Raw genomic sequence first — 22,482 nt, 5'->3', positions numbered from 1 at the left:
CCCCCTGTCTGCCCAGCAGCACAAGAGGAACAGGTCAGCAGGGAGGGGAGCCCACATCTGCCCTGCATGCAAATCTGGGGGGCATGTGCCCCCCCCTTGCATCCTTCCCTGGGAGTGTGTGCAACAGTGGGGAACCAGCACCTCCCCCTCCCCCCCCCCCACCCCCTGTTGTCCCCCAGATGAGCCACCTGTGGCTTCATCCTGCTTCCCCAGTCCCAGCTCTGCCCTACCCCCTCACTGTGGGGGGCCCTCAGTCTGTCCTACCCTCTTTCCCCTTTCTACCACATAGACTTATCTGGAGGGAGCTGTGGGAGATGCTCTCCATGTTGCCTGGCTGCTAGGTATATGTGTGCGTGCACATGCACATGGTGGCCCCTGCCTGGTTGCCGTCCTCCCACTCCCCCCAGCCCCAAGCAGCCCCATGCAGGCTGGGACTCTCCCAACCTGCAAGGGGAACCCACCTTTTCCCACTTTTTTTTCCTGTGTTTTTCATCATAATCTGTCAAGTGTCCTTGCAACACCTATTTTTTATCATTGCGATCTCCAAAGTTGGGAACCACTGGTATAGAGCAATGGTTCTCAGCCTCATAAGATAAAAGGCACCCCTCATTCGACTCAAGGCACCCCTTGGAAATGCCAGCTCCTAATTTTCACTCATTGTTTGACTATGGAAAAATAAGCAGTTCTTCTGTTGCAAAGATCTCAGAAAGACCAGAGCAAAATAATGTTTTTGACACCAGATTCCTATGAAAAAAATCTCTGGGTTTATCTTGTGCATCACATGTAGGTGTCTGTATACCTAATAGTACTAATATTGCACAGCACCCCATGGCACCCTTAAATACCTGGTAGCACGCTGCCTGAGAATCACTGGCATAGAGGTATGCAAGCTATCTCTAAAAAAGCTAGCTTGGGTAGTGGGAGCAGTTGAACCCTGTTAACTTGGCATTCCACCCAAGCTAATTTACCTAGCTTCTCATCTGAATACATTTAGTGCATGCAGAACTCCCTCACTAACATGCCTGTACTGCTTTTAGTACCCAGGCAAGCTCATTTAGAGCTTGCTTGGGTATTTCTGCACAGCACTTCATTTGGACTTTCATTGGGAATGGGAATATGTGATGGATAGGTTGCAGGTATAAGAAAGGCTTAGAGGCCTAACGAGTTGCTTGTTCTGATTTATTGTAATGCCCTGTTGATTCAGGCTTCTGAAGTGGAAAACTTTCTAAAGAAAACTTTTGAACAACAAGGACAAGTGCAAAGTCCTGCACTTGGGACAGAATAATTGTATATGCAAATACAGACTGGGAAATGATTGGCTAGACTGCACTACTTCAGAGAAGGACCTTAGCAGTTACAATGGACCATAAGCTGAATATGAGCCAACAGTATGCAAACAGCATACTGTGTTGCATTAAAAAGATCAGCACATGCAAATCAAGGGCAATTATTTTTCCTCTGTATTTGGCACTGGTGATGCCTTGCCTGGAGTTTTATGTTGACTTTTGGGCCCCACACTTAAAGAAAGATATGTGCAGATTGGAAGGAGTCCAGCAGTGAGACAAATTATCAGAAGCCTGATTTACAAGGAGAGGCTGAAAGAGCAAGGGTCTGGAGAAGACCAGACTGAGTGGGGATTTGAGAACAGTCTTCAAATACCTGAAGAGAGGAGAGGATGGAGATAGATAGACTGTTCTGCAGCAGAAGAAATTTAGGTTGGGGATTAGGAAGAACTTTTTAGTTGTAAGGGTACTCAAGCATCAGACCAAACTATCTAGAAAAATTGTAGAAACTTTCACAACTCCCTCCCTGGAAATTTTTGCAAGTAGGTTAGATGGGCAATTGGGCAAGATGATTTCATCAGGGATGATCCTGCCTCAAGCAGGGGCTGAGCTAGATGACCTCAGGAGGTCCCTTCCAGCCCTACTTTACTATGATCCTGTGGAAAATAAGGATATGTGGGGAGAAGGTTTTAGTGGTGGGGAATATGAAGCGAAATGGAGAGTGCTAAGGAAGGCATAATGAGATTTGTTGACTACTATAGAATTTGTCTAAAAAGTTCTCTCTTTCTCTCTCTTTGTCTACAGGGAACAGAGAAGTTCAGCCCTCCTTTTGTTGCTTTCTTCAGAGTACAGTACTATGTAGAAAATGGAAGGGTTATAAGGTAATTTTAAGTCTGTGGCAACAACTTTATTCTCTAAGAAAACTGTATGAGATGAAAAACAGAATTGAATTCCTTTTGTAGAACTCTTTCCTTCTCTGTCAGTGTTACTGGCCTGAAGGCATTCTCTGGAGATCAGTAATGTGGCCTATTTCAGTGTATCCTCTTAGCAAAAGCAGATGATTTCCATCCTTTTGGGTTCAAACTGAGGTGCCTTTACAACTACGTTTTTACCTTTTATTTAGCTCACGATTCGGTAATTTAATGCTGCTAGTTTATTTCAGATCTAACAATTTTGAGACTGGATATAGACAGGTTACTGCTGAGGTTGTAGTGGGCACCCTCACATTTTGTTGTTCTACTGATATTCTTCTACCAAGCTATTTTTCTGTATGTTTGACCACTATGCCCACAGCCAATATGGCAGTCGTATTTTCAGACCTGGTGCTTCACATTTGAAACCTCAGTGTTGAATATCTTCTCTTTGCTCCTCCTTTCCCCTAGTAGAAGTCTTAACCCCTCTTACTCCTTTCTTTATCTATGTGTATATCTAGAATTCAGCTAGCAAACCTGTGGTCACGTGCCCTTTTGATAGCATTCAGAGCAGCACCGGCAAAATAACAGAAACGATTACTCTAGAATACAGTCTAATATTTTTCTGTAGAATACATTCTAATAATTGTAATTGCTTTTTAATACTTTTCACTGTGTTTTTCTGGGATGTATATGTTACCTGTTTCTGCTCCATTTTTGCAAATGGGTAAGAGGAGTGGCCTAACGTGTTTAAAGATTGTTGCACTCAAATAGCCTATATTCCACATGAACAGAGTCGGTGATCAAAATGCAACCACCCTTGCCTCCCCATGCAGAGCAAGGGGTGATTTAGGCAAAAATGACCAAGTGACAGAGTGCATTTGCATCAGCACTGCAAGTCTGACACCAGGGCAAGCCACAAGTATAGAGCATTCGGGTGGTCTTTACCCATATTTAAATATTTGCTGTCCTCATCTTGAGTGAGAGCCTTTGGTTGTGCTGTGTGGTGTTTGGGGCTTTTTGTTTTCTTCTTTGTACTGCTGGAAGAAGGATTCTCTTTGAAGCAAGTACTGATTGCCTACCGTTGTACCTCCCCCCACCCTCCCCACTTTCTGTTCCTTCACTGGCATCATGAGCTGCTTTCCTTCTTGTTGGTAGTTAAACAGAGACACTTATGGGCCTCTTCAAAACACAAACACAGAGTAAAAATCCTAGAAGTTTGTCTGTGGCTCTGCTTCTGTCCCCCTATATAGTTGTCAAGGTCATCATCATGGCCTCTGGGCACCAGTGATAGCACACTGTTAATATGCCCAGGTTCTCCTACCATTCTTAGTTCGTGATCTAGAGCAGGGGTTTTCAACTTTTTTTTTTTTTTTTTTTTTTAAGCCGGTACCCCTTCCGGACACAGAGCCGGTTGGGCGGGGGGTGTTGATAGATGGCTGGACGCAAAGCTGGCAGTGCAGGGAGCTCACACACGGGTGCCACCACAATCTGTATACTTTGCAGCTGGACACACAGCCTTCCTCTCTAAAACAATATCTGTTTTAGAGAGGAAGGAAGGACTTGTGGTTGCAAGACTAGATTAGAACTTAGAAGATCTGGGTTCTCTTTGTGATAGGATCACAAACTTCCAATGTGACTTGACACCTGAATTTCTGTCCTAGTTCTCCCTTTTTTGAAGTTGGGATAATATGTCTGCCCATCTTCCCTTCACTACTGTCTGTCTGTGTCTCCTCTCCCTCCCCCCCCCCCCCCCCCAAAAAAAAAAAAACAACAAACCCTCTGTCTGGTTTTTGACTATATAGACCAGTGGCGTTCAACCTTCTTCCCCAAATGAGTGGATGAATGGCTTGGGATCCGTTTGTCAGCTGAATCCCATGGGTGGGGTTGGTCCACGGGTGGGGTTGGCAGAACTGTGGAGTGACCCTGTGCATCAGGTCCAGCTGCAGAGCAACCCTGTATGTTAGCACAATCTGCCACGTGGCCTGCAGGCCTCTTGCAGAGCTGCAGCAATTAACGCTGTCGCTGTCCCCCACTGCCAAATTTCCAGACCCCTGGGGAGCCCCATGGGTTGGATGACAGGGTCCCATGCTCTAGATTCAGCCTGTGGGCTGGAGGTTGAACACCACTGATTTAGACTATAAGCTCTTTAGTAGAGAGACTATTATTTGCTGTGTTTTGTACTGTGCTTAGTGCAGCAGGGACCTTGACCCTGACTGGAGGGCTCTAGAGACTACTACCATACAATTTTAAAAGTACATTTTGCATACATCAAAGATGCATTAAGTTCATTCTCTAGCTATTGCTTAAGCAAAGCTATTTTCTGTGTTTGGCAGTGACAAGGTAGCAAGGCAGCTGTACTACTGCCATCTCAAGGAGCAGGTGTTGAGATCTCGATGTATCCACAAAGAAGAAATCTACTTCCTGCTGGCTGCTTATGGTTTGCAGGCAGACTTGGGCAACTACAGGGAGCATGTCCACATAGGGAGATATTTTGAACCTCAGGCCTACTTTCCACAATGGGTAAGTTGTTTCAGAATCATTGGCACTTTCAGTAGTCGTCATCTGTGATGAAATGTGCCTGTGTAAATAGAAAGACGCCAGCAGGGCACTTTCTCAGTTGAGGCTTTAGTTTTTTCCCAGTTTGAACCCTATGGTTAAAAGAGATGTTTGCAGAAATTTGTTTTGAAGCATATTTGTTTCAATCCAAGTCATGATCCCCCAAAAACCTCCACGCCCTGGAAACGAATAAACTTTTCTTTAGTACCTTTGCTTTTATGACTTTTTTTACTTGTGGTTTGTATAGACTAAACCTCAGGTTAGTTGCAAGTTGAGGGGCAATGCCAATTGATGAGAACAGACATGAGAGGAAAACACCATAACTTTTTCATATTGACTTAACTGAGTGTTTCACTGTGACCCCCTGGGGTTAGTCTTGGGGATCACAACTCCCTAAAAGGTTTGTAAATAAATAAAAAAAAAAAATACAATTGTCCCTTTTTTATTTCTGCATTTTTTTTTAATCGTTTGTACAGTTTTATGCCTTTTCACCTAAAAAAAAAAAACGAACAAAAGCAGGCTTTGCTGGTAACTGAATTTGTAGTTTTATTATATCATTTTGAGCCTTTTTTAAAACTTTTGACTGACTATTTGCTTCAGGCCACTGATACTGTCAGTGACTCAGGCCATTTACTATCTTGCACATGAGCACAAACGTGTTTGTGTGTACACTTCCCGTGCAGAACTCTCCCTTTGCTGCTACTTCTCCTGCCATGCATGGACAATACATAACTGAGCTGTCATGTGATTGCAAAGTAAATGACAGAGAGAAAGGCAGGCCTGGGTTTTACTGATTTCTGCCACCAGACCGAAAGTCTTATCAAGTCTCTGCCCGTTTCCTTACTAGTCCAGGCTGTTTCCAAGCTTGAGGAAGGGAGTTGGCAGGAGGGAAAGGGTTCAAAGCTTGATTGCAGCAAGGAGGCAGGATAAGTCTGGACTCCTTTTATATTTGTGAGTCCCAACCTACCACTCTGCAGAAATTTTCAGTCCTCCCCAGCACAGTGCACTTCTGCCTCCCTTGAGCCATCTCCAGACCATGGGAATTGAAATTTCCAGATGATGTAAGCTTGGTGTTAGGTAGCTTCCAGAAGGTTTAAGGAGGTGGGTTTGACAGATTGCTTGTAAGGCAGTTTTCAGTCTGTCTTATCATGGTAGATTTTTAATCTTGCAAATATTCCAAAGGCCAAGGCTGAGCAATGCAGCTCTGATGCACTAAGCCACAGCCCCAGGCAAGCATGTGGGTGATTTTATTATTGCAAATAGTAAACTCTGGCACACAGGGAGACTCTTCTCTCCCTGCCCTGAGGACATCGCAGCAAACACTTCACAAGCTGATCTGCTTCTCCAACTGCAACTTGTTTTTGTCAGCAGCTACCACAACCGGAATAATAAAGGGTAACGCTGTACACTGGCAAGTGGAGAAGCTTGGTTTTGAGCTCTGGACTTGGTTTGTCACTTGTTCCCCCTTATACTGCACAGCTGCTGGGTGATTGCATCAAGAGCAACACTGGCAGGGCTCAGCCTTCCTGGCTTGCTGGATAACTAGTTGCATGAGGACTGTATGCAGGAAGAAGCAAGGGGCATATATGAGGGAGTAAAGATAGGACTTCTTATAACAATGGAAACAGGTCTGTTTGTTCATCATCCATCCTGCTCCATACAGGATGCTTCCCATTGTAAATGTCCAGAATAATGGGGCTCCATGGAAGAGAGAGCCTAAAGGCCTTTATAAATATAATTATGAACACCCAACCTGGAAAGGCCCTCTCCAATGTAGGAGGCTTAAACCTCATAAAATACTAGTTTTTCTACTACATAACCAAGTGATTTCAGCACAAAAATGGGAGTAGCAATTCCAAAGCTCTCACTTCTGACCCTAGCACTGATGTATTTCTCTAGTCCTAGGCAAGTCACTTATCTTTTTTTTTGTGCAATTTGTCTTGTCTATAAAATGAAAAGACGATAAAATATGTCTGTGACCATAAAAGCATTCTGACATATTTAAATTGCTTTGTAAACATGAACATAACTAAATAAGCCTCCAATATATAATAATTACTGATGTAAAGTACTAGCGTTTCTGCAGAATACAACAATACCTGGCGCAGTATTAGATAGTTGCCCATCAGTGTTTAGGGAAACAAAGAGTTGGAAAAGCATGGCTAAGACATAAGAATACAAAGGCTGACTTCCAAAGAACTGTGACCTTTGCATATAATAACTTCCATAAAGTTAATGACAGAAGATGCCATCTTCTGGATAAATGTAAAAACAGACTAGTCGGGATTTGTTCTGTTATTTGGGTGTCATGTCAGTGATATTTTTGTTTTTACATTTGTTCTTACTTGGTTGGGATCACTGAAGCCCTGCTGACCTCATTTGTTCCCTTGTGGGCAGGTAATTGCAAAGAGGGGGAGTGACTACATCTTGAAGCATGCTCCGGAGATGCACCGAGAACAGCAAGGTCTGCCCGCTAAAGAAGCGGTGCTGAAGTTCATCAAGGAATCCTGTCTGCTGGAGGATGTGCCTGTCCATTACTACAGATTACAAAAGGTTAAACAAACAGCTTTTAACCTTAAAAAGGTTGGGAGGAGGGCAAGTGGCACCCTTATTTCCTTTAACTTCATGTTTTGCTTTGAATCTGTTTGTATCTGAGGAGGTTTTGCCAATATGCCAAAAAGGTGTTTTTTTCCTTTCCACCAAACTAATCCAAAACTTAAGTTTTAAGTTTCAGTTTTTGAGTTCTCACCCTATGAGCAGGTCTCTCATCCTCACACTATTGAAAATGTGCTCCCATTTCTTGACCAGAAAGTACCCCACAACATCCTCCTTTTATAGTATCACAGGAGCTGGCAAAAAGTTGTGGTGCATCTGAAGAATGTCTAGGTGTAGGAGGAATTACATTAAGAAACCATATACCATATATTTTTTGCATGGTGAGGCATTTTTATTTGCGGAGTGAGTGGAGAAGAGGGATTGTTGAAAGGTTCATTGAAAGGGTCTGTTGCCATGTCATGCAAGTGCCACAAAACAGAGAGGACTCGCCTACCCAAATGAGTATTTTCTTACATCATTGTTTTTAACACGCAGTCAGTTTTGGGGTTCACTTTAATTCTTTTTGGCCACTCACTTCCTTCACTTTGGACTCCCCAATGACTGACTGGTTGGTCCTGGTCAGGTGACTTTGCTGGAGACAGACCTCTTCCAACAGTGGCTCGTCTATCTCTTGACTCAATAGTGGTTCTAATGTTAGAAATAAAAAGGCTGTATCGTAAGTCAAAAAGAACATGCATATCCTAGAGCAAGTTCAATATTTTTTTTTCACTCAAATCCTAGGAGATGCAGCTTCTCAGTGGCAGAATTCATTTTGTCCAAAGCTTACTGAATAATCTGAGGGTTTTCAGAATCCAATGTCTTCCTGTCTGCACTGGTTGCATCCAGGCAAGATTTATGTCCAGAAGGCATCAAAAGCTTGAGCAGCCTGTGTCATTCTACTGAATCTCAGAAGCTCCATTTACTACAAAAACATTGGGAATAAAGTTTCAGGTTCTTTAAAGGAAATAAGTTCAAGTGTGGGTTCAGATTCTAATGATGTTGGTTTAACCTCTCATAAGCCATAGTCACTCCCTCTTCTTCCACCCCTTTGAATCTAAGGTCATCAGTGATGGAGGCGTAAGAAGTGTGGCTTTTACTTCAAGACTTCAAGAAATATGCTTGACAAGACCTGACATGATTTATATCTAGAGATGCTGAGGGTGTGAAATTGGTTGGCCCGATGGTCAGAATTCTTGTCTGCCTTGAAATGTTGCATGTGTTAATTCTTTTGTGCACTGCTATGGTCATGGTCATGCTCCTGCTTGCACTAAACACCTATGACTTAGTGGGGCTAACAGAAACCTGGTGGGATTCATCCCACGACTGGGCGGTACATATTGAGGGTTATAAACTGTACAGAAAGGACAGGGTGGGGAAGAAAGGGGGAGGGGTTGCGCTCTATGTCAATGAGCAATATACATCAACCCTCATCAAGACAGAATCCAAGGATGAGGAAGTAGAAGGATTGTGGGTTAGGCTATATGGGGGGCAAGGAGAAGGGGATTTGGTGGTAGGGGTCTGCTACAGACCCCCACATCAAGGGGAAGAAAGAGATTCGGGGCTCCTGAGGCAACTCTCGGAGACCATAAAAGCTAAAGAGGCGGTAGTCATGGGGGACCTAAACTACCCGGACATCTGCTGGGAGTCACAGACAGCAAAGTTCCACCGCTCACGCAGGTTTCTAACCTGTGTACAGGACCTCCACCTGACACAGGAGGTACATGGTCCCACTAGGGGGAATGCCATACTGGATCTGGTATTGGCAACGGGAGATGACATGGTAGCGGACCTCCAGATCGGTAGCCATCTGGGGGACAGTGATCACCTAATAATAGAATTCACTATAAGACGTTGAGTGGGTAGGGTAACTAGTAGGGTGAAAGTGCTAGACTTTAGGAAAGCTGATCTCAATGAACTCAGGGGATTAGTCAAGGACGCACTGCAGAGTAGGAGTTTTGAAGTGATGGGAGCCCAAGAAGGGTGGCTGTGCCTTAAGGAAACGATCCTTCGGGCACAAAGCAAGACGATCCCCGAGCGAGGCAAAAGAGGGAAAGGGGCCAGGAGGCTTCCCTGGCTGACCAGAGAAATCCAGGGCAGCCTAAGGGCCAAAAAGGGAGCACATAAAAAGTGGAAACAGGGAGAGATCACCAAAGACGAATATACCTCCTCTGCTCGTGCTTGTAGGGAGGCAGTTAGATGGGCCAAAGCTACCATGGAGCTGAGGATGGCAACCCATGTAAAAGACAACAAGAAATTGTTTTTTAGAGATATAGGGAGTAAAAGGAAGGCCCAGGGAGGATTAGGACCCCTGCTAAATGGGCAGAAACAATTGGTGACGGACAGGGGGGACAAGGCTGAACTCCTCAATGAGTTCTTTGCCTCAGTGTTCCTAAGTGAGGGGCACGACAAGTCTCTCACTGGGGTTGTAGAGAGGCAGCAGCAAGGCGCCAGACTTCCATGCGTAGACCCTGAGGTGGTGCAGAGTCACTTCGAAGAACTGGATGCCTTTAAGTCGGCAGGCCCGGATAAGCTCCATCCGAGGGTGCTGAAGGCACTGGCCGACGTCATTGCAGAGCCACTGGCGGGAATATTTGAAAGCTCGTGGCGCACGGGCCAAGTCCCGGAGGACTGGAAAAGGGCCAACGTGGTCCCGATTTTCAAAAAGGGGAGGAAGGAGGACCCGGGCAACTATAGGCCAGTCAGTCTCACCTCCAGCCTTGGCAAAGTCTTTGAAAAAATTATCAAGGCTCACATTTGTGAGAGCCCAGCAGGACAAATTATGCTGAGGGGAAATCAGCACGGGTTCGTGGCAGGCAGATTGTGCCTGACCAATCTAGTCTCTTTTTATGACTAGTTTACGAAACGCCTGGACACAGGAGGAGGGGTGGATGTCGTATACTTAGACTTCAGGAAGGCCTTCAATATGGTATCCCACCCCATACTGGTGAACAAGTTAAGAGGCTGTGATGTGAATGACTACACAGTCCGGTGGGTGGCAAATTGGCTGGAGGGTCGCACCCAGAGAGTTGTGGTGAATGGGTCGGTTTCGACCTGGAAGGGAGTGGGCAGTGGGGTCCCACAGGGCTCGGTCCTTGGACCGATACTCTTCAATGTCTTCATCAGCGACTTGGACGAGGGAATGAAGTGTACTCTGTCCAAGTTTGCGGATGACACAAAACTGAGGGGAGAAGTGGACATGCCGGAGGGCAGGGAACAACTACAAGCAGACCTGGATAGGTTGGACAAGTAGGCGGAAAACAACAGAATGCAATTAATTCAACAAGGAGAAATGCAAAGTGCTGCACCTAGGGAGGAAGAATGTCCAGCATACCTACTGCCTAGGAAATGACCTGCTGGGTGGCATGGAAGCAGAAAGGGACTTTGGAGTCCTAGTGGACTCCAAGATGAACATGAGTCGGCAGTGTGACGAGCCATCAAAAAAGCCAATGGCACTTTATCGTGCATCAGCAGATGCATGACGAATAGGTCCAAGGAGGTGATACTTCCCCTCTATTGGGCGCTGGTCAGACCGCAGTTGGAGTACTGTGTGCAATTCTGGGCGCCGCACTTCAAGAAGGATGCGGATAACCTGGAGAGGGTCCAGAGAAGGGCCACTCGTATAGTCAAGGGCCTGCAGACCAAGCCCTACAAGGAGAGACTAGAGAAACTGGACCTTTTCAGCCTCCGCAAGAGAAGGTTGAGAGGCGACCTTGTGGCTGCCTATAAGTTCATCACGGGGGCACAGAAGGGAATTGGTGAGTATTTATTCACCAAGGCACCCCCGGGGGTTACAAGAAATAATGGCCACAAGCTAGCAGAGAGCAGATTTAGACTGGACATTAGGAAGAACTTCTTCACAGTTCGAGTGGTCAAGGTCTGGAACGGGCTCCCAAGGGAGGTGGTGCTCTCCCCTACCCTGGGGGTCTTCAAGAGGAGGTTAGATGAGTATCTAGCTGTGGTCATCTAGACCCAGCACTCTTTCCTGCTTATGCAGGGGGTCGAACTCGATGATCTATTGAGGTCCCTTCCGATCCTAACGTCTTGAGTTCCACGTGGGAAGAGGGGAAGTTCTAATGTCAAGGCTTGTGCTTTATTCCCATAATATGGCATTATTTTGCTTGTTCCCAGGGAGTATCAGTTTCTGTGGCAGGGAGAGCATGTGGGTGTGGGACCCTTCAACATTGGTACATACTAGGATGCACTTTACTTAAGAAAACACAGGACTATAACCCATTTTACACAAGCTAATTGTTTGTTAATGCATAGAGTTGCCATTGTTGGATGAGTGTACCCGCCTTGATACAGTACAGTAGGATGGAAGTCACAGTAACCCTTTTAAACCTTTAAATATAAATAAATCCTTCAGTAAATAGCAGTCAGCCTCTTCATCCTTTTTCTAAATCCAAGGCTGCATCACAAGATACTTGAGTAAGCCTGTTTTGTGGGTTGGTGCCACTGGTGTGGTAGGGCTACTAACAGGAACAGCCAGGAGGTAGGATGGGGGGGCCTTATACCAAGTTGGCTCTGTCTCTACTTCTGTGTCATCCAGAGAGGTGGGTGCCTTCTAAGGGATAGCAGAAGCAGCATATTACTTCTGACTTTAATCACCTGCAGCTAACCTCTTGGTTAAATAATTGACCATCCTTTGAATCTAGTAATGCAGGAGTCCATTAAATAATTAACCATCCTTTGCATCTAGTAATGTGGGAGTCCATCTTAGTGGCTGTACATTGTCCTAGGGGTTTGGTGGAATGCATGCAATCTTGGCAAGAAAAGAAGTAACCAAGCGCAATGTTCAGTTTTATCATGTTTTTTTCAAGAATCAAAAAGACAGTGTTTTTTAAAAAAAAAAAAATCCACCAGGAGTAGGGAGGCATGACATTTAGATAACCTCTGAAGGGGATGATCCTGCTGCATGTTTGCAGTACTTGCCAAAGTAAGAGCTTGGCCTATGTGTGGTTTACTTTTTGAACCCAGACGTCTGTATGTTCTTCTAGGATAAGAAGGAGGATCGCCCAACAATTGTCCTGGGACTGACCCTTAGAGGAATGCACATCTATCAGGTAATGAAATGAAAGCCTGGTTCTAAAGCATTAACTCCTAGTTCTCTCCACACTCCTTTTTACCTCCACCCTTGCCGCTGTACTTCCATGTCGCGTGTGTGTGTGTAACAGACTACATATCTCACATTCTTGTTTGTCTGTGAATGCTTTGCCCATCCCAAACTCTACCCCTCTTTGCCAGTCCCTGTGTCATTGTGAGTTTGATATGTTGCAGGAGGTGAACCATGTCCGTCAACTCCTCTATGACTTTCCTTGGTCACACATTGGGAAACTTGCGTTTCTGGTGAGTGTTGCAGAATGCCTGCCATCTGGCTGGCGGTGGGGGTTGTCCTGGAACCTGGGAAAGCTATTGGTTTTGTCTGAGTGTCTGTGCTAAGCATTTTTTTTTTTGTTACCAGTTTAAGTTAAAAATGGTGCATCTCTTGCCCCTCTACTACACAAATGACTGAAAACCTGCTTCCTTTCAACGCTCTCCCACCTCTTTTTCCCAGGGGAAAAAATTTGAAATCCAGCCCGATGGTTTGCCTTCTGCACGGAAATTGGTTTACTATACAGGTTGTCCGTTCAGGTCACGGCATCTGTTGCAGCTCCTTAGCAACAGTCACAGACTCTTTCTCAACATCCAGCCAGTGCTGAAGCAAATCCAAAAGCTGGAGGAGGCTGAAGGTATGTGATGGAGGGTTGTGGGGAGTCATAACTTGGTTTTTTCTCACTAGGAATTGTGAGATGGCCTCAAGATATTTTTGAGGGCCTACCAAGTTCTGAACAAGATTTGAATTGGGAAACAGTCTTCAATTACTCAAGGTTCAGTGGAAATCAAACAATTGCTTATATGCAAGCAGTCACTAAATGGCTAATACCTTTAGGAGTCTCCCTAGGCAAAACATGTTTTCATAACCATATTGTAATATAGATCCTCATGTTTCTAACAGGCTTATAGCATCTAATTGCATATAAATTCGAGTCCCTAAGATGAAGTATGACAAAAATGAGAGCAACATGTTTTCGTTCTAGGGATCAGCATAGGCCCTGAAGCAGTGATTAGGAAAAAATTTCTCTTAGTGGTATCCTAATTGGACAATACAATCCTTCCTAATTGGACAATACAATCCCTACTGCTTAGAGTGCTCACTGGAGCTGAGCACTGCTAAGTGAGATGAGTGATAAAACTAGGGCTAGTATCATTAGTGAAATTCCACTCAAAATAGCTGGCACCATTCATCTCTTCTAGCATGGTGACTGCTGTGCTCTCCCTTTCTTGTGATATTCGTTAATTCTAGTTGCAGTGCATAAAGGATGTCACTGAGGACTTGACCATTCAATGGCATGCAACAGCTGCCAGTGATAAGAATGTCATAACAATATAAATAAAACCAATATGGGCAGGATATTCCATAACTGTCATATGAGGGTTGTATACCTTTTTTTTCTGCAAGAAAAAACAAGGTTTGGGTGGGCTTTAACATTTTTTTCCTAAATACACTGTATTATGTTTCAGTGTAAGTGTGTAGGAAAAGAGAGTTTATTCTATAAAACTGGATCAGAACCACAAAAGGACTTCAAAATTACCTTAAGTCCTTGCTGATCTTTAGTTGCTATTTGGTACCGGGCACCATCACATCCAGAATACTCCGCTAGATGAACTCTTTGTCTAATATGATACAAATAAGTTCCTAATACAAATAAATGATGCATCAGGGTTGGAAAAAATTGAAACTGTCAAAAGCCCATTTGGGATCTCGTGACCCACTAGGCACACTTCCTCTCCTGCTTTTGACATTTCTTCCCCATTCCCTGAGGGGGGTTCCCTTTGAGCTTGATCCTGGGAGATGAGCACAAACTCCTAACAACTTCACTGCATGCCCAAAAAACTAGTTGCCCCTCTCTTTCCCCCCATCTAAATAATTTCAGGTGCTGAATACTCTAAAAAATGGAGTCACTGTTAATAAGCTCCCCCTGGATCAGAGTAGTTGAAAATGTTGAGGTTTGTCCTTTTTCTCTAGTGCTAGTATTTTGCAATTATTTTATACCAGTTCACACCGTGGTTGACAAGTGTTATTAGCAATAAGATGAGTTTCTTAATATAAATGGAACTTTCATATGGAGGGCTTCCTCCTATACCAGTGAAGTCAGTGGGTGCTTTGCTGCTGGGTTGTATGAAAGTAGCATCAAACCTAATAAACCTGTTATACAGCCTTTTGCACAAGTAGCAAGTGCTCTTCAGACTACCTAACCCATACTGTTTAGTTTTAATTAAAACTATCTCACCTGTTCCCCTCCTCCCCCACAGAACTTCTGTAAAATAAAAATACTATTTGTTTTTCTTTTTAAGATTGATTCAGGTGCCATGGTAATCCAGTTTGCAATGAGAATGTGTTTGTGGGTGTTTTTACCTTATACTTGGGATAACGTTCTTCTGCACTGGAATTCTCCATATTCTTTTGTCCTAGGGTAGCTTTAAATCATCCATTTCGATGAAGACTTTTAAGTGCTCCTAAATGCACGTGTAAACTTTGACCCAGGCATATGTTGCACCTAGTCAGTTCAGGCAGCAGGGGGCCAGACAGGGCTCCACATGCTGGGGCATTCTTGTGCCCCAGCCAGCCCCTCCGCCACCTAATGCTCTGCCCCAGCTCAAAGTGCTGCAGCCCTGGGCACAGATTCTTCATGTGCACCCTGGACTGCAGCAGTTTGAGCATCTACACATGCCATTAAGGTGCCATGATAAACTCTAGTGCAAACTACAGATGTCCCTAGTTGCTGTGCCCCAGCTTGGGACATGTCTACAAGCCAAGGAAAACCCCCCACTTGCAGATGCACTCCCCTCCCCCCCATATGTTGGGGAGCAGGAAAATCCCCTGAAGGGAATTTCCCCAGGGGCTTACTCTCCAGCCCCCCCCCCCCCCCCCCCAAAATACATGCATGGGAAAATCTGCAAGGGATTTCCTTGCATACATCCTCAGATAAGGGGGTGGGGACTCAAACAGGGATTCCCCTTTTACATTTGCAGGTGCATGTGGGGAAATCCTCCTGCCAGGGGGTCTTCCCCTCCCCTCATGCAGGTCTGCAAGTGTATGTGGGCGGGGGAGAAAATTACACTCCCCCCTCTGCACTCGCAGACCTGTGCATATCTGCAAGCACGACAGGAAGGACTTGCACTCCACCTCTACGCTTGCAGACCCGCACGGGGGGGGGGGGAGAGATTTCCCCTTGCATACATCTTCAAGTGCAGAGGTGCGGGTAGGACTCGCACTTTTCCCCCTTCCAGACTTGCAGACATGCCTGGGGAAATCCTTCTGCAGCCTTTAACTATCTGAAGGGGGGTTCGAAAGAGGATGGAGACTGTTCTCAGTGGTGACAGATGAGAGAACAAGGCTCAATGGTCTCAAGGTTGCAGCAAGGGAAGTTTAGGTTGGATATTAGGAAAAACCATCTCGCTAGGGGTGTGGTGAAGCAGTGGAACGGGTTACCTAGAGAGATGGTAGAAGCTCTGTTCTTGGCAGTTTTTAAGGCCCAACTAGACAAAGCCTTGGCTGGGATGATCTACTTGGGGCTGGTCCTGCTTTGAGCAGGGGGTTGGACTAGATCAGGGGTGGGTAAAATGCGACCTGCAGGCTGGATGTGGCCCACCAGGCCATTCTATCCAGCCTGCAGGGCCCCTAAAAAAATTTAGAAAATTAATATTTATCTGCCCCTGGCTGCCTGTCATGTGGCCCTTGATGGCTTGCCAAAATTCAGTAAGCGGCCCTCTGCCCAAAATAATTGCCTGCCCCTGGATGACCTCCTGAAATCCCTTCCAACCCTAATTTTCTGTGATTCTGCAAGGGATTTCTCGGGTGTGCCTACAAGCATGGAGTGGGAGGATCTATCTTCTATGGAGGAATTCTCCCCCCCCCCCCTCCCCCAGCAGACATGTACCCCAAAACCCCGACTGCTTTACTTGCCCACACGTGTAAGGAGGGGTAAGCAGGGGAAGTGAGGCAAGCGCTCCCAGGGCTTATGGGGAAGGTCTGAGGTGTGTAGGAGTTGGGCCCGTCGCAGGGCACGTCAGTGCCTGGCTCCTAAGGAGTGAAAACTGCTTGGGAGAGAGCCCTGGCCGAACATAAGGGGGACAGCTGCAGGTTGCTGGGGCAACTAATGGGAGTCAGCTGGCCAGAAGGGGGCAGGGCCTGCCCCTTATAAAAGCCCAGGGCTGAGGCCAGGCTGGCAGTTCTCTGCCAGCAGCCGGAGAGGCAGGAGCTCACTCAGCCAAGCTATGGGGAGAAGTCTGAGGGGCAAGTACAGCTCATGATAGCCCTGAGAGGATTGGGCACTAAAGGTTTAGCCAGGGGGCTTTATGTTTGTGTTACAGCCAGGAGGCTTGTGTTTGTTTGGCTCTGTTATTACGCCCGGAGGCTTGGGTGAGGCTGTAGGGGTTGGAGGAGGCCTCAATCACAGGGACCCCAGAGAGTGTGGGGTGCCCTAGCGCCAAGAGGGTGCATTATTTGAATAGCGCCAGGGAAGGCGCAGCTTGCACTCCAGTGCGTGAGCGACTGGTGGCGAGGAGCGCGGCCAGCGGGTCGCGGGCGCAACCGGTGGGTTGCAGACGGGGGGACTGAGACCCCGGATTGCGTGCGGGGTACATAGACCCCAGCCCCAGAGAGGGGAGATTGAGCCCAAGTGGGGGCATAGGACTTATAGGGACCTGCAGCAGTGTGCAGGGACCCCGGCGCCCAGGAGGGCGCAGCATACGGGGTGTATAGACCCAGCCCTAGGGAGGGGCATTTCTGAAGCCCCAGCGTGGGCAGGGCAAGCTCCCAGGACGGGGGCCATTTTGTGAGCCCAAGCGGGGCACAGCCAGACGCCAGTGAGGGCGCAGTTTATAGGGGCACAGACCCCAGCCCCAGAGAGGGGCAATTGGGCCCAAGTGTGGGCATAGGGAGCCCCAAAAAGGGGGCAGCATAGTGAGTCTCCGAAAGGGGGCAGAAGAGAGATGACAGCACTTATATCTGCGAGGCTTGGGCTGCGGTATTAGGGGAGGTTGGAGCCGCAGAGCGCCCCCCCCCGGCATCGAGGCATTATAATGGGCAGCCTCCCGCTAATTAATTAATTAACATCAAGACGTGGCAGGCGAGAAGGCGGGCGGTTGCCGCAGGAACAGGTGAGCGGGCCACAACTTGGCTCGGAAGCGATGCCTGTTACAGCCCCTTAAGCCTGAAGAGCTCCTGCCCCAGGGAGGCTGGAGAGCCCAGATAGCTTCACGCTGCCTGAGCTCTTCCACCATTAACAAACAAACTTGGGCCACTATAAAGCAGCCCAGTTTATTGTTACCTTCTGTCAGCCACAAATCTGGCATTGTAGTATGTTGTTGATGGGATTTGAAGTGGGACATGAGCTTCTCATCAGGGTCTCTTCCCTCTTATTTCAGCTTTAGTTGGGAGGTGATTTTAGCTATGGAGATTTAAGAGGGGGATAAAGGGGCTTTTTGTGCACAGAGTAGCCTGCACAAATCTCTGACTTTCAGGTTTTGTATCTGAAACAATAGCCATGACCATTTTGTCAGTTAGGACTACACAGATCTAAAACATTATAACATTGTAAGTCACTGAGGCTTGTATTTTAAATACCACTCCTTTGCTGAAAATAAGATGCTGGAGGAAAATCTACGTGCAACATTCCCCTTGCAATAGGGGGATGTTGTAGATGCACAGTGGGGATACTTAGCATCTTGGCAGATAAATCCCACATTGGAGATCATGAGACTATTAATGTAGGGAGGGAGGGTCCAGTTACCTTTGATATCCAGAACTCTGGGCCTCCGATCGAGGTTAGCATAAATGTGGAGAAGTCCAAAGTAACATCATTTAATGGTTGGTAGAGCAGGGATGTAGTTGTGTGCCTTGCAAGGGAAATTGGAGGCCTTCAGCATACGGATATTAAATTACACCCACAAATAAATCAGTTCACTGCATCACTTCTCATTTTCTAAATGCCTTCACTGAGGACTTCAGTTGATTTAGTTGTCAGTCTACTGCGCACTTGGGAAAGATGAGATGCAGTGAGCCAGGCACCCACCCAATTCTCTGATTCAAGCTCACTCTTTTTTTTTTTTTCTTCTTTGTTCCTTTTCCTTACCAGTGCCATACCTTCTTACTCTAGGGTTTACATTCCTCTCTTCCACTAATCTCAGTTATACAATGTGTGCAGTTGAGCCCAGTATTTATCGGCAGTGACAGGTCTGAGGTGGCTAGCATTCCTGAGTATTGTGTGCTTATGCGTATACTAGCATGTCAAGAATGATTGGTGGGGAGGCAGGTGGAATGGAGGGGGGAGAAGCTTGCTAACCCTAAGTCCCCGTCCCACCTCCCCCCACCCCCATGCTGCTGCTGCCTCCCAGGAGCAGGGCTGGGGGGAAGCTTGCCCTGCCATCCCCTCTGCCAGCTCCCTGTGCTGCCACTGCCTCCAGGGTTGGGGGGGGCACTGGCCTCGCCCCCCCCCGCTCCATTCCCACCATCATGGTGGGGCGCTGTCACTGCCACCTCCTGTCTGTAACGCTCTTGGAGCACTCTGGTTGTTTCAGTAACCAATCGGAGTGCACCAAGAGCATTAGGGGCAGACAGCCAGATGGATGAAGCTCTTTATTGTATTAGAGTGTGGGTAGGGGACAGCAGGAAGCGAAGAATGTGGTGGTAGCTTATATACGGACAAGCCTGTTCTGGGACCAGCACTGACTCGCTGAGCGGTGCCTGGCAAGTTTTGATGGTGATCAGTTTCCATTTCTAGGTGGCTGAAGGAAGGTGGGTTGGGGTCAGCTTTAGGGTTTAGCGAGCCTTCAGGTGAGGTAGATGGAAATGGGCCACCTGCTGCCTCCCTTTGTTATTGTGCTGTCAGAATGGGAGACTTGAGAGGTGAGTTTTGCTGCCTAATCTCATTGGTCAGGGGTGAGGCACAGACAGATTAGCCTGACTTGAGATATGAACCGTGGTCTCCTCTAAAAGCAGGCCATCAAAACACTTGCTAACAGTGCTTGGCCCAGACTGTTAACAGTACCAGGTCTCCCCTGTCACTCACTCAGTCCCTCTATGGTTTTGCTCATTCCCTGTAATATGGTGATAATGGCAAGTCTTTAGCGTGTCCCAACGTGAATATGCTAAAGATTGCGAGGCACCCAGATCCTGTGGTGATGAGGCACTGGGTGAGTACAGTAGGTGGAGATGATGCTTGGCACGTTCTGATTCTGGGCTTCAGTATTGCCTGTCATATTACCTACAGTAGTCATAAGGGCACCCTGAAGTAAGGCTCCTGACCATGGTCCCCTGCGTAGATGGAACAAATCATCTTAGGCAGGTTTTTTCCCTCAACCTCTTTTTTACATTGGGGATTGATAGACCAGATGTGGAGCATGGCTGGCTGAAGAGAACCTGCCCTTTTTCAGGCCCTTTATTCTACTATAGAGGAAAATATGGACCCCTTATGTTCAAGGACTGATTCCTCCATTCAAAACTAAGTGTTTGAGAATGGGGTCAGGGGAGTGATGGGGCCAGGCTCCAGACCCTGCCCCTCATCCAAACCTTGGGGTGGTCACAAATGAGATCTCTACCCAATAGCAGTATCTGTCAGAAACCTTTCTCAATCAGTGATTTGTAACCCACCATTTTCTTCAGGCAAACAACAAAAGGCAGAGCATTCCCATCTTGTTGGGCTACATTTGAGAAAGGCCCAGGGTGAATTAGATGCGTCTCAGCCATTAGTCCTCAATGCAGTGCATGTGTGAGAGAGGCAAACGTGATCCTAGCAAGTGAAGTTTTAGTCTTTTTGTGCAAGGAATGGGGGTGACCCCATCTGGAATACTTTGTGTGGTTAGGGTCACTCAGGTTCAAGGAAGATGAACTCGGATTGAAACAGGTGTGAGGAATGGGGAGGCTGTCTTGTGAGTGGAGACTAGAAGAGCTTGACTTGTTTTGCCTTGCAGGATAGAGGTTGACAGTGGGCATGACTTGTCCAGAAATACTTTGGGGAAATAAATGCCAAGAATTGGACTGGAAGGGCAGGACAGTGCTGGCACAAGAATAAATTTGTGTAAAATGGCCATGAATAAATTCAGACAGGAAGTTTTAAGAAGGAGGTTTCTAACCCTCAGTGCACTGCCTTTTAATACGAGCAGTGGGAACAATGGAAGCCTAGCTAGTTTCAAGATGAATGATACTTAATACATATATGAGAGGGATCGTATGATGTTGCCTAGAATAACAAGACTGCCTCCATCCCTTCCTGTCCTCTGTCCCTGTCATCCCAGAACTCTCTCTAGAAAGTTGTGGAGAGGGCCTCAGTCAAAATTATATTCTCAGGTTGATGGTGCCACTCTTTCATCCAATTCCACCTAGAAGAGACCTACAGAGGTCACCTAGTCCAGTCCCCTGCCTGAGGCAAGATCCCTGTCCAAACCATCCTATACAAATCCATAATCTAAACTCCTTGTAAAACCACTACCAACCCTGGCACAACAAGACCTAACACCCTAACCTGCCACAGGTAAACCAGGGGAACCATGGCAGCCAACATCCTGCTTCTATAAAAGGTTGTTAATATATGCTCAGGAAATCCCAGGTAAAGGGCCATGCCCCCCTCTACGGAGGAAGGCAAAAACCCCACAGTCCATACCAGGTTGTTGCACTGGAAAAGCAGTAGATGCTATGGTCCCATATTAAATGCAAGATAAACTCCTTTATTGGGAGTCCTACCCCTTCTTGAACATGGTTTCACTCAGATCCCAGAACTGACTGAGTTCCTTTGCCTTGACTCTTGCTCTTGGCTAACTTTGTTTAACCTCTTTTGGTTCTTTCTTTCTTGACTGTGCAGAGAAGAAACGTTATCGGGAATCCTATATCAGTGACACTCTGGAAATGGACCTTGACCCATCGGATAAGCATTCCCATGGCAGTGGCAGCAGTGGGGGCAGTGGGAGGAACAATCGTCTGTCTCGCCAGTCCACAGGGAGCCATGGCAGCTCGCACACATCGGGCATTGAGGCTGACTCAAGGCACCGGATATCAGTGGAAATGTCAGTGGATGAGCCCTTCAGCATCGATCGGGTACATCGAAAGGAAAAATCATGTAGCTCAACCATCAGCTATGGCAGCTCTGGCATTGACAGCGGAAGCAAAGGGAGAGCTGAAGATGATTCTCAAGATGGTGGTGAGGAGTAGAGAACTTTAGGTGGTAGCAGCCTTCTTTGGCAGCAGAACAAGGAAGTAATGACATTTTAAAATGGCTTGGAAGGGCAGAAAGATGATATTAACAGCTCTCTCGTCTCTTGCAGAGGTTGAACTGACTGTGGACGAGCTAGAGGAGATGCCTGTTGATGCTCCTTTAGAGAGAAACCAGATGCGGGCGGCTGAGGAAAGTCATCCTCTGGCTCTAGACACTGCTAGTTGCCCAGGTGAGGGAGTCTTCTCTATTCACGTGGTGATTCTCTTAAGGTTTCATGAAGTGTTTCTCAAGGTTGGCAAGTGCAGCATAATCCAAATGAGAAGCTTAAGCAGCAGGTAGGGAGGTGTAATCAGCTCTGCTTTACAGTTGTTGTCTCCTTTTATGACTTCGAGACAAAATTTGAAGTCAGGTTATATAGAAGTGTAAAATGGTAGACCCTGTTGCACTATTGTCTTCCCTGCTGGCCTGTTTTTTTTTCCCCTTCAGCTTATCCAAAAATGTAATTGGGCTTTATTCAAGTGACAGCGCAGAGAGAGATTCTTGAAAACTTTTTAAAACTTTGGTAACCAAAGAATTTAGCTTGCCATATATAATTTACTGCAGAAAAAGCAGTTGCTAAGCTAGATGCAGCAATGGCTGGGTGAGGTTCTGTGGTCTGTAGTATTCAGGAAGTCCAAATTAAATGATTCCAGTGATTCTCTCTGGCCCTAAAAGTTTTATCAGTCTGTCACCTAAAAGAGGGTGAGATTGGAATGACGAGGAAACCAACCAATAGAAAGAAATATAGCCCTTATAATGCTGTCTTTCTAATTATGAACTTTGGAATCAATACTAAAGTTAAAGATACATGAATATTAGAGAGCAGAGCTCACTGGCTTTTGC

At 46.4% G+C, this 22,482-nt stretch overlaps 1 protein-coding gene across 7 annotated transcripts in view; it reads left to right on the top strand.

The window, feature by feature from the left end:
- The window catches only part of FRMD1 (FERM domain containing 1), a 72,069-nt gene that overhangs the window by 44,170 nt on the left and 5,417 nt on the right, over nucleotides 1-22,482 (top strand). For 6 of the 7 annotated variants that reach the window (XM_019479861.2, XM_019479860.2, XM_019479855.2 and 3 more), the window contains 8 exons: nucleotides 2,088-2,164; nucleotides 4,531-4,717; nucleotides 7,151-7,306; nucleotides 12,346-12,411; nucleotides 12,626-12,694; nucleotides 12,903-13,077; nucleotides 21,250-21,585; nucleotides 21,710-21,829. In XM_019479861.2, the coding sequence (XP_019335406.1) occupies nucleotides 2,088-2,164; nucleotides 4,531-4,717; nucleotides 7,151-7,306; nucleotides 12,346-12,411; nucleotides 12,626-12,694; nucleotides 12,903-13,077; nucleotides 21,250-21,585; nucleotides 21,710-21,829 (1,186 nt within the window). The remainder of the gene's footprint in view (nucleotides 1-2,087; nucleotides 2,165-4,530; nucleotides 4,718-7,150; nucleotides 7,307-12,345; nucleotides 12,412-12,625; nucleotides 12,695-12,902; nucleotides 13,078-21,249; nucleotides 21,586-21,709; nucleotides 21,830-22,482) is intronic. The other variant, XM_019479859.2, reaches the window with a different exon arrangement.

Source organism: Alligator mississippiensis, chromosome 1 (genome assembly GCF_030867095.1).
Source record: "Alligator mississippiensis isolate rAllMis1 chromosome 1, rAllMis1, whole genome shotgun sequence".
Lineage (NCBI taxonomy): Eukaryota > Metazoa > Chordata > Crocodylia > Alligatoridae > Alligator > Alligator mississippiensis.
The sequence above is the reverse complement of the archived record's forward strand: the minus strand, read 5'-3'. Positions and strand labels throughout refer to the sequence as shown.